We start from the raw sequence: 12241 nt of genomic DNA on the forward strand, positions 1-12241 counted from the left end.
ATGAGGTTCACATGGACCCACTTCTTGAGCCAGTCCAGGTCCCTCTGGATGGCATCCCATCCCTCAGGCATGTCAACCGCACCGCTCAGCAACAGGGTTGTACAGCAACAGGGTTAATGGGAAGGGAGGGCAGACTGAGCTTGGCAGACAGACAGTTCTCTGGCAAGGGCTCTGCCTGTGTTTAGTTCAAGCTCATCACATGGGTCTCCCCATGACAGGAAAGCCACAGCCTTATAATAAATAGCTCCAGTGCAGTCACTGACGTCTCAGTTACAGCAAAACAAAACCACCACGCCATCTGAAGTCAGCTCCTGAGAGCAAACACACACTCATTTCTCCCCCTAAATGAAGTTTAAGCAGTCTCAAGACTCCTCATGCCTCATCTTTTAAGTACAAACACAGTAAAAAGTCACAAATTATTGAGTTGGCAAAGCAAATGAGAGTAAAGCATGGCCGTGAGCAATGCTTTCTTTAAGACTGGCAGAAATCTCAGAATCGCTTTGAAGACGAGCCGAAAAATGAGCAGCGAAAAAGGAGCGCAGTCAGGATGCACCTGGGAATTACTGCAGAAATGACACTGACTGTCTCGGAAAGGCTTACTCAAAGCAACATGTGCATAGGAAATAGTTGCAATGAGGACCTAAGGCCACATCATGCCTGGGCTCACCCAGGAACGTCTTTCAGAGGAGTTAAAGCACCTTCTCCATCTACTATAAATTAGGGTAAGTATTTTCAGTAGGCAACTGATTTCCAATAAACAATGCAGTTTTGGGGGACACCAAAATATTTCATGTGTTCTAGTTGAAGATAAGTTCTGACTGAAAAAAAACATGGGCGAAAAAATGTAGAAATCTTAGAAGATTTTTTTTTACCGTCTAAGAAAATACAGCTTTGATTTTGTGTTCTGAAGTGGTGTATTCCCTTTGAACTTGACCTGAATTCAAAACAAGAATGAAAACACTAAAAACAGGGTTAGACAGCACTGAAAATTAACGGACAGCTTTTATTTGGGCTGGGTGGGTGGAAAGGGGGGAGGAAAAATAGACTTTCGGCTGTTATGAAAGTCACTATTTTTTAATTTAGCTGAAAAAGAAAACAGCCTTCCCCCCAAAAAAATCCGTTTCGCATTGACCTGAAGTGAGATATTTGTGCTTTTTTTTTTTTTCTTTTTTCAGTTTCACTACAGGAAGGAGAATCAGAAATGCAGACTTCTGTACTGAAAGTCCCGAGCTTTTTCTTCCTTTTTAGTCTTTTTTTTTTTTTTTTAAGAGAATGCATTGAAATTTCATGTTTAAATCAGAGTGGGGGCTCAGCGTAGAATGCAGTGAGGCTTCACTTGGGGGTGATGCACAAGCGCTTGGGGGCAGAGCCCCCTTAGCAGAGGCACCCTGACCACCCAGCCCTGTCTCACAGCCCCCACACTGATGCCAGGATTTAGGATTGATCATCCCACCTTCTCCTCAGTACCTCCAAAAGGTTCTGAGTGCCCCTGGTTTTTGTATTGAGAGGCAATCAGGAGGCGTCTCACAACCAGCCTCAACACCCATGGTGTCCATGAGCAACCTCATCCTCTTATTTGCTGAGCTTGATTTGGGGTATCTATCTCCTCTTCTCCAAAAGCTGCCAGTTGTTAGTTCAGCTCAGCTCTCTGGTGGAATCTCACCTCAGGGCGAGGGGAACCAGGACCTGAGCTTGCCATCTTCCCTTCTCAGGACTCCAGCAAAGCCCAGCTAGGAAATATGGGGACCAGACGGAAAAGTGTCTGGGGGCTGCAAGGAAAAAACACGAGCAATGGGAAATCTGAGTCACGGCCAAGGGAGAGGTGAAAGGATGTGATGCCTGCAATATGTGGGACTCGTGGCAAAAAGGAGGGTTGCATCATTTATGCGGTAGTTAAAGACATCGCTCAGTGGCATCTCTTTTTCACCAGTAAATGTGACAGCCGATGGAGGGAGAAGTGATAAATCAGATAGAGCCTCATCCCTACAGCACTTGACACCTCCTCCAAAACAAAAATGCCCCCACTGAGAAAGTGTGTGCCTGCCCAGGGGGCCTCCCCAGGGCACCAAGGGAGGGCTGAAAGCCTCATATTTAACATCAAGGGTTGTGCCCGCCGCAGGACACCAAGGTGCAGGCAGTTGTGTGCTTGAAGGAAGGCAGAGGGAGACTAATTTTTCTGAAGAGAGGGAAAGCAGCTCGTAATGAAACTGGGATTTGAGTGGGGTTGCTGCAGCCAGAACCTGCTCTTGAGCAGCTTGGCAGCGCAGGCCACAAGCAATTCATTTAATCAATGTCTTGTTCAAGAGAAAATAAAAAGGGCTTTGATTAGGCAAAACATCAGGATATGCCCTTCTCTGCGCTTTTCAAACAAGATATCTGCTAGCTTTCATGATGCTTGGATAGGGCTTTTTGGACCACCCCGCTCAAGGATACACAGGGGCTGCTCCTTCCCAGTGACCCGTGGCTGCCTGTGCGCTTTACAGACCCGTTTTACATCACCTGCCACAACAGGGACTGTTCTCATACCATGGCATTAATCATTTTCAGTTTAATCCTGCTAATTATTCACATGTCTTACAGTAGGGAGAGCCCCAGGTGAATTACACACTTCACAATGAGTTTGATTTGCTACCTCGATGGACAGTAAAAGCCCTTTTTAGCATCTGAAGTGAAACAAGCCAGCTTAGGGAGTCTAGTCTTTCAAAGAGAAGGGAGGAAAAAAGGCAATTTTGGCATTTGCAAATTCTGGATTCACCGCTTATCTCTGCCAGGGACTTTTCTAGCTTGGAGCAAGTGAACGTGTGCTCCGAGTGCCTGCGAGCTAAACAGCAGCACGAACGCCCACTTCCTTCCACCTCTGCCTCTGCCTTGTCAGCTGACACAGCAAACGCTTTTGGCAAGAACCATCTCTCGCTATCTGCTCGGCATCGCTCGAAGCCTGACACCGCAACTGTCACACAAACACCGGGCCACCTCCACACCTCCCACTTACCAGCCACCACCTGTAGCTGTCTTCGGGGATCAAGGCATTTTGTGAGGTCAGGAAAGGTTGCATAGTTGAATTAAATCTCTGATCGAACCAGAGGGAATGTCCCAGCTCCGAAATGCACGTGCGACAGCTGCACGGTCTCCTGGGGTACTTGAAGAGTTTTTGGACTTGCTCTGAAAACTGCATGATGAGATGTCTCGGATCCCAGGTGGTCGTGGTCACCTGGTGCGTGTAGTTCAGCAGAAATGACGTTACTGTGATGAGCAAAAAGGCAAAGGTAAACACTTTCACGTTCCTCCTCCTTACGACGACCATCTTTCCCAGTCGGGTTCTGCTGCTGCCGCTGCGGACCAAGTACGATGTAGGGTCCAACGTAAGGCAAAAAGGAAAGGGTGCTGCAGGCGCCTGCCAGTTACCACCCTGGGCTTAGGCTGAACATACCGACTCCGCTACCTCCATCCGTAAGGGAAGAAGTTTCATTTCCTCCAAATGGTCTCAAAAAAGGCAAATCCGAGTATTTCCTTTAAAGGAAATCTGGGTATTTCCTTTCACCTTCTCACAGTGCTTCCAAGTCTCTTCCACCTCTCCGTGACCTGCTGCTAACCTCTCCTGACGAGGGTTCAGTGAAGACGGACCCTTGGCTTTCCACAGACCAGAAGATTTAGAGTAGAGTAATATCAGCATTAAAATTCAGGTTTTCTGTGCGGGAGCAAGCCATAAATTAAAGCAAGCAAATTGTAGAAAGAAGAGGGTAGGTTTTTTGTTTTTTTTTTCTTGGAATTTAGTTCACAAAGGATCAGATCATCCGGGGATGTATATTCCAGCAGAGAGATGTGCTTTGATGTCCGTTTAAGCCATGGAGAGCAGTTTGCAGCCTAGAAACACACACACACGCACAAATAAAATTATTGTCAGACAGTTTTTTGCATTCCTCCCAACCTAATTTCTCTGCTTTTCTCTGCCCACACCAAAACTTCTGATCAGCTCAGAGCCCTCGACACAGCTGCAATTTCTCCTGCGGTATTTGCATACTGAGAAGTTTCAGGGCGAAATTTCCAAAAGGGCAGAGCATCGACCTGTGGACATTGAGTCCCTTTTCTATTGAATCAGCCCTGGTCGCCTTTGAGTTGCAGTTTGTAGCCGTTTGAATGGCAATGACTCACCTCCTTCCCTTAGGCTGACCTTGATAGCCACAAGACACACAGTAAAGTATTCACACGTCAAAGCAGCTGAACAAAAAGCACCCGGCAAAGAAGGGGGGAAGCAGGACAGGGAAGAAGAGGAATCGGTTCCTTTCTCACCCAAACTGGCTTAATTTCTCAAGGATCAAGTTTGGACTCAGAGGTTCAGAGGAAGCCAAGCAAGAACAGCTCATACATCCTGGGACTGATGGGGGAAATCAAAGTACAAGTGCCTTTTGTTTTGCGTGGATTATTGCTCTTTTTCCTGCCAAGGAAGGATAGGTGACGGCAGCCTGTGATCCCAGAGAGCTCCTGTGAGATCCCGAGCCAGGCAGAGAGGCTGGGAGCTGCTTCGCCTCAGCGAGTCGGGGAAAACAGAAGGACCTGGAGCTGCTCTCTGTTCCCCTCCTGGTGTCCCCTGCCTGGCAGCAGTGATTTAAAAGGGTTTTTAAAAGCCAAAAAAATGGCTCCCTTCCTCCCAAGATGCCATTGTTTTGTGGGAAGAAAAAAGTGTTGTGGTTTTTAAAACTTTGGATGTTTGCAAAAAGCCCCAAAAGTGCTATTGCTTAAATATCACTCTTTTGATTAAAAAAAGTAAACAAGACAAAGAAAAAAAATTAGAGAAGCATCTCTGTCAGAATATATGAAATTTAAGAACAAGCAAAAGCCCAGCAAGAGAAGTTTCACCCAGCTGCAGGCTTCAGGCCAGCAAACAAAGAGCAAAACTGCAACTGTTACCATTAAAAAAAAATCATTTTAAGCCCTTCTGTGCACCACGCTGTTGCAGGATCCTCTTCATTTCATTACCCAAATCTGTTGCTTACCCCGACATGGGGGAAGTGCAGCGGGTGGCCGCAGCCTGGGGCCGGGGGCAGCATCCCCAGCTTTGCTGCTGGCTTTTCTCCTGGGGCATCCCAGAGGAGCTGCCCAAGGCCAAACCGCTTTTCCAAAGGGTTTGACGTGGTGTCTTGGAGACAGCACAGGCCTGGTTTTTAGAGGCGGTGTGTAAATATTTACCGAGTCCCGTAAAGCCAAAGCCGAAGACAGCAGCCTCAGACCGTGGTCTCAAGCCTTTGTTCTGCTCCAGGTCTCTCATCTGCAGCACGTGATGGGCAGCCTGCGCCCTTCAATTAGCTGCTGTTTGCCAAATGCCTCGAGATTTATTTTAAGTCTGGCCCCTACAAATGCATTTACAGGAGCTCAAGGGCTGACAAGTGGGTCAGGCTGGAAAACAAAAGGCTTTATTAACCCCAGCTGCTCGGGCTCGCCCGCGCCAGTGAATTAAACAGCACCAGGGAACAACTCCGCGCTCGTTTTAACTTTTTAGAGGGAAGTTTTGGAGCTCACCAGAAAACTTCCAGATTATTACCGGTTACAATTTGGGAATCGCAAGCCAAAAGGCAGTTGGGATGCTGCGGCTGTGCCTTGGAGAGGGAATTTAAGAGCATGGCCCCCCCGTGCACGGCCCCGTCCATGCCAGCTGGCCCCTGTGCTGGAGGGTGGGCCCAAACACATTTGCTCTACCAGCCTGGATGTAGTTGTTAGTCTAAACAAAACCACAGCCTGTAAACCCACCAAAAATACGCCAGATCCCAGAAGCAGATTGATTCTCCATTTATGGACCGGCTAATTCAAGCGCTGCGATGCTGGCGGGTCGAACCCCTACTGCTGTTACCGCTCGGCCAATTCGGTATTTGTAAACACAGTTCCTGCTCTTCTATTTTTTTTTTTAAGTGGAGGAGGGAGGGGGATTATCCAGGCTTTCTTGGAAAAGCCTATAAAATGGAGTATTGTTCATAAAAGAAATAGTTCTGGCCTCCAAAACAAACACCCATTTCACCAGAATTTTTTTTTTATTTTTTTATTTTCGCAACTGCGCTAAGGTTAAACTTACGTTTAGAATTTGAAAAGAAAAAAACAAACCAGTGTTTATGCAGTGTGCTGCAGCATTTCCAAACTCCCGATCATCCTGTCTTCTATAACACCTGATGGGAAGGTGAGAAACCAGAAGAATTCCCATGGACCTTTTCCGTTGTGGAAATATACACTGGATACTCTATTTTAATTCTTGCTATTTAAAATTTCCCATGAATGCTCATGTTTCCTATGGATACTCAAATAGAAAAAAAAATAAATATATATATATAACCTGACAGAAAAGCTCTGGGGACTATAAATGTGATTTAGGGCCTGAGGAAAAGGAAGGCTGAAATGAATGGAAAATGCTTTCATCAAGTTCACTGGGACTTGGACCTGGCCCATTTTTTTTCCTTTCTTAAAACACAAGTTAGATCCAACCCAGACATCAGTACTTTCACTTTTCCCAGCATCTTACACCGCATCTCAGACCATCCCTGAGTCTCCCTCTGCTCACATATATCCATAAATCTTCACAAAAGGGTTTCCATAGGATTTGCCAAGGTGCCGGGAAGCGGGAAGGGCAGGGACGATGCTGAAGCCATAGCTGTTGCGGGAAACCATGCAGGGCTGCCAACCCCCGCTCTTAGGAATGTGCTTTACCTCCTGATACTATTTGCAATAGTTAATTTAAGTCATTACAAGTAAATAGAGTGATACCAGCCACGGTCCTTATCAACATACCTCAGCATGAACTTGGCACTACTGCATCTGTGAACAAGCTGTTTTGGCATCAGACCCAGTAACAACTTCTGGGGAGTTCAGGTGTGGAGATTTAAATTACGTGCCCAGCCCCTTTCCCAGCTACGGACCCCTCAGAGTTAAACAGAGTTTAAGTAGAGCGGTCCTGCGGCTGTTCGGGTGGGCAGCCATCCCAGCTCAGCTCATGCCAGCAGCAGGTTAAGCTACCTTAAGTGATTGGGTGCTTAAGGTCTTATTTGTGCTCTGGATTTTTCCTGCGCCTCCTCCCCCTTCCTGCATATACCCTTGTCCCCATGCAAGACACCCCCGTACATGCCAGGATAACTTATGTTTGTGCTGCCAACTCCCAACACCCAGTGACACACAATACAGGGAAATTTTAAATGACGTTCCCAGGCAAGAGCAGAGAAGGGCAGGTTCTGCAGAAGGGGCAAGTTCCTCCAAGCTCTTCCTGAGCTCTTCCTGACCAGTGGGTCCAGTATGGTCATCAAGGAGAGCAGAGCTTAGTCTTTTTTCTACATTTTATGTTATAAAACATATGGGGATTGATTCATTGTGATTGTTTGTCTTCATTGTCTTCTTGTATTTTTTGAAAGAAGGAATAGAAAGCTTCCTTTTTTTTTTTTTTCCCCCTAGGGTAGATCTTATTTGTATTGTAAACTCACAATCTGAAGAAGGTCCCTGGTCCCTTTCCAGTTTGGCAATTAACAGACAAGGATGGAAACACATCAGTTCAATGGACTAATATAAAGCAATTCTTAACACCTTCAGGAAATATTTTTTTGACAAATCCACCCACAAATGCAACACATTCTCACTGCACTTGTTAGGTTATGTGATAAAAGCTCATCTACACACCCAGGAGGGAGTACAGAGAGACAAGGCAGGAGGGGGAACCCAAATAACACCCTGCCCTGAAGACTCCCATGTCTCAAAGGCCATCGGCCCATCAAAGGTCCATTTCTTCAAGTCCAGAAGAGCACTGAGGCACAAAGACCGGTGGGAACCCAAATTGAGGACTCAGAAGAAGGAACACCCTGTCTGGGTCCCTTCAAGGGCTGGCCCAGAGGAGCTTCAACCTCATGCGTGGAACTCACCCAGATGAGCCAACACCAAAGCACCTTTGTGACCAGGATGCGTTGCTGCCTGGGGCATGGGACATATTATGGGGTACAAGGGAAGAGCATTTGGGCATTGCACAAGATCTGTGTGGTCAGCCACACAATATTAGCAGAATTATTGGCTTCTTGGTGTTTTTTTGTTTGTTTGGTTGGTTTTTTTAAAGATGGTCTTAAACAAAAAGCATGTAGAAAATAATAATGAAAAAAACATTGAGAAAAAAAAAATCACTGCCCTTCTCATCCCCCCCAAAGTCGTAAATGTCCCACTACGGTAGAGTTTAACCCCTTTTCGATGCCTACTTTGCCAGCAAAGAAGTACTTAGTACCAGTACCACTCTGAGGAGATCTTTGTTAGCTTCCTTTAGATGCTGACACTTCAGGATCCAGCTTTTGCGTTCTGGTCCATAATTCACATTGAAACCCCGGTGCGAAACATACTTCTCTAGTTTGATGTCACCAGCATTTTCCAGACACAGGGTGGCAGGCAGACCAGCACAAAGGCAACAGGGAACAGCATCCTCCTACAGAGATACTTCTATCTTTCTATTCACTTCTTGAATAGTTCAAAGGTTCTGAAGTCCTTTTGACTCAAAAACCACATACCCACTGACCCCTGCGTAAGCCTGGGAAGGACAGACAACGTGACCTGCTGCAGCTCTCTCATGACTGATGGTAGCCATCATACAACCCTTCTACAGCCCACGGTATTTTACAGCTGGAAACAGCGTACTTTGAGTAGAGATTTGCTGCAATTCGACTTCAAGAGACTGTGCTGTGCTAGAAAGGTCTTGGCGGCAGAACTGCAGATGCCCGTTTTCAGAAGCACAGCTCGGATTGCCCCCACCCTGCAAAACCTCCAAAGACGAATTAGTTTCCCAGCTAAGCCACTGACAGCTATATTGTTATAACTCCTTTTGGCAACACAAAGAGTATATCCTCAAGCATCCTTCCTGCTGTTTTGGGACTTTCTTCCCGTCCACACTCCTCATGAATAACTACTTGAGCAACCCTCGGTCTCAAAGCCCTGGCCTGGGAGAGGATGGAAGGTTATATCTTGCTTTACTGCACCCACAAAGGCCCAGAGCAGTCTCAGAAGATGTCATCCTGGGGCAGCAAAAAGCCCGTCTCTGGAAAAATACACATAAATTTCCGCTCCAGGTCTGTGCTTAAGCAGGGAGAAGAACAACAGAGGGGACTGTTTCACTCCAAACCACAGGCTCGTCTGGCCTGCCCTGCTCATCGCTGGCTACCTCCCAGTGCCTGGAGCTGGCTGACATTTAGAAAGAAACACTTCATTGATCTGACACCTTGCCAGAGACCTCTAAGCATGAGGCTTTTGCTACGTGAGATAGATTGCGCAATTACAAGACAGCCTGTCAGAGTTAAGTACAGGGCAGAAACCCGAATCTTCCTTAACAAGATGACGCCGGGAGCCCGTGCCAGACCTCTGGTCCATCTCCTCCAACTCCAGGAGATCAGTCTCACCAGGCATTGAAGGCCACACAAAGGCTGGAGACAGGAGGGGATGCTGCCTGTGCCCTTGCTCAGCCTTTGCAACTTCAGCTTATTTGTGGTGTGACTTCTGACGTGCCGCTGGCCCCACGGCGCTGGCAGGCAAAAGTGACCTCTGTCGTTCCCACTAAAAGCCACCACAGGCTGCAATTTTGGAAAAGCACCAGCTGCCACGTGACTTTGCTCTTTTCTATCTATAACTTAATTAAAATCAGACTGCATTTTGTTTCTTAGAGCTAAGTGTCCCCTCTCTCCTGTCCATCTTTACATCCTCACAGGGGTGACATAGGTGCTGCTGTCTTGTGTGCCCACAGCCATCAAAAAGCAGCCTCAAGTCCCACCTGCCCTTTAATCATAGATTCAGAGAATCATTTAGGTTGGAAAAGACCTTTAAGATCATCGAGTCCAATTGTAAACCTAACACTGCCGGACTCGATAATCTGTAACTCTTCTGCCCCATCCCTGACCATGCTCTGAAGCATAAATCTGTTTGACTGCCACTGTCAAATGGAGTCATAGCATCCAAGTTGGGCAATCCAGTTTGCATATAGGTCTCGGTTTTATTAAAATGCTCACCATAAGGAACTCCAACTAGCCATATCCACACTGCCTAGAAAATGAAACCATCCAGGAACATTTAAGTCACAAGAAAAAGTAGCTTTAGACAAATTTAAAGGCAGCAGCTCCTCCATGCCTCTTGAATTTGGAGCCAGCTATTGGGCAGCGTTTCATCCATCACAGTGAATAGAAGAAAAACTGTAGGTGGTTTATGGAGCATAACTGCATGGCATTTTAGGTGCTAGTGATCTGAAAAAAAAAAAATTGTTATGTATTTATGTCTTACCAGTGAGCAGGTTTGCTGGCAGGCTTGGGCTGACCAGGTAGATAAGAGATCTCCCTGGTGCTCTAACACAGCCTGCCCTGCCTACCTGCATAATAGGTCTGTGCAGTTCAGGGTAAGCAAACAGCTTTTTGTGCAAGATCTGTATAAGATTAACAGAAACTTGGGCGGGGAAGTTGCATTCTGTTGCCTCAAAATAAATCTTTATCTTGGCAGATTTTATGAGGCATGTTACTGAGCAGTCTGGAAATGAAAACTCCCTCGCAATGCTTGAGGAAAGGGCTGGAGGCTCTGGCTTGGAAAGGGTCACAATTCTGCCTGTACCTTTGGGCACTGAGGGCTGCCATCCCTGCCTCCTCCCACCAGGGTGAAGACCTTTTGCCCTCCACCAGTTTGGAGGGGTTTGCAGCAGCAAAAGCGTCCTCCTCCCTCACATACCAAGTGTCGATTCCTGCAAGGGGTGTTTGGTCTAGAGAAACTGCAGTGCTAATATCCGGAATTAATTGTGCTCTCCTCCATGGGCTACAGCTCCTACTCACATCTTCAGGCCAATTGGGAATTTTTGCTTTGAATGGAGCTGGAAGTGCCACAAAAGACTTCAAAATCTTTGCCCTTGCCTGTCCACCATGTCTATAGTAGAGGTCATCTTAGGAGCTGAGCATGGAGAAAGGTGGATGCTCCAACCAGCTCTCCTGTGGGGCTACAGGACAATTTTGCTCTGCTGCTGGGGAGCCAGTGCAGCCAGAAATGTGTCTGAAATAAAGTTTGCTCCAACCAACGGAGCTTGTATCAGCCTCTAATTGAAGAAGCATCCAGGAAAAAATGACACCCTGGGCTTAAGTCTTTGCTCTCCTGGTTGATCCCAAATCTCACTTTTGATGAATAAAAAATGCTGATGCTGTAAATTCATTACAGGATCCCAGTCACTCTGTCACCTTTTTTATAAATGCTATGTCCCCTACTGCCATCTCTTCATATAGCGCCTGGTCTTCAGCTTTGAGAGAGGAGCAAAACTGGGTTTGGGGTGAAGGGGAAGGCTGGGGGGAGCCTGGCTCCCTCCCCTGGTGCCACCAGCTGTGCTAGGATGACATTCACCTGTGTAGCACTTATCACTGGGAAACACATGGATGATTGTGACTGCAGAGATAAACCCATGATCAATTTAATTTCAGTGGGAGCTATAATGTAAGTAAATCACTGTTTATATGATAGCTGTTTGTTACTGTGTCCAGGCTTGGTACCATGCCAGGCTCCGTGAAAAAGCCCACTGATGATGTACCAAAACTTGCCAATGTAAGCCTAGTCTTAACTCTTCCAGGTTATTACCGTGCCAAGGGAGCACTCAGCCACGTCTGCAGATGATGAATCAGCCACCCTTTGTAAACTGGTCCCTGCTTGTCTTCTTCATGGGATAAACTGGGACAGACCAGTGAAAAGAGCGATTAATTCAAAAATAATGGGTAGCTCCAATGCTGAACTGTTTATGGTCCATTCCTTCGACTCAACCCTCAGATCAAGTATTTTTAGGATAAAATAGGAGCACCAGAAAAAGAGCACTGTCCAGCCAAGCTGTGAACAGCAGTGATTACGGCCACGAGGCCGGAGGCTGCCAGGTCTCACCAGGGATGTTGAGAAAACCAACAGTGGAAAAATAAGCTGCCAGTAGTAACGTCTTCCACAGCCTCTGTCTTGCTAGAAAGAGATTTCTGAAGGAGCCTTACCTCTTTGCACACACTCTGTTAATCAAGAAATGGCACCTCTGCTTCCCCGGTGGTACTTCATTTTCTCTCATATATTGCAAATCCCCTTCCCCACAGACACATTGATGCTTTGAATAGCAAATATATCACTACAAGCTCTTAAAAAAACACTCTTTTCCTTCCTAATCCTTCAGTTCGTAATGCTGGGCAGACACATAGGATTAACTTGCCAGACTATGAGAGATTTTCCATGGTGGGACAATATCTACCGATGTGTT

The 12241-nt window shown here is 46.6% G+C and overlaps 1 protein-coding gene across 5 annotated transcripts in view; it reads right to left on the reverse strand.

The window, feature by feature from the left end:
- The window catches only part of ST3GAL1 (ST3 beta-galactoside alpha-2,3-sialyltransferase 1), an 85993-nt gene that overhangs the window by 24011 nt on the left and 49741 nt on the right, over positions 1-12241 (reverse strand). For all 5 annotated transcript variants that reach the window (XM_063327573.1, XM_063327577.1, XM_063327575.1 and 2 more), the window contains one exon: positions 2993-3864. In XM_063327573.1, coding sequence (XP_063183643.1) covers positions 2993-3304 — 312 coding nt within the window. In that variant the 5' untranslated portion in view covers positions 3305-3864. The remainder of the gene's footprint in view (positions 1-2992; positions 3865-12241) is intronic.

Source organism: Chroicocephalus ridibundus, chromosome 2 (assembly GCF_963924245.1).
Source record: "Chroicocephalus ridibundus chromosome 2, bChrRid1.1, whole genome shotgun sequence".
NCBI classification, from domain to species: domain Eukaryota; kingdom Metazoa; phylum Chordata; class Aves; order Charadriiformes; family Laridae; genus Chroicocephalus; species Chroicocephalus ridibundus.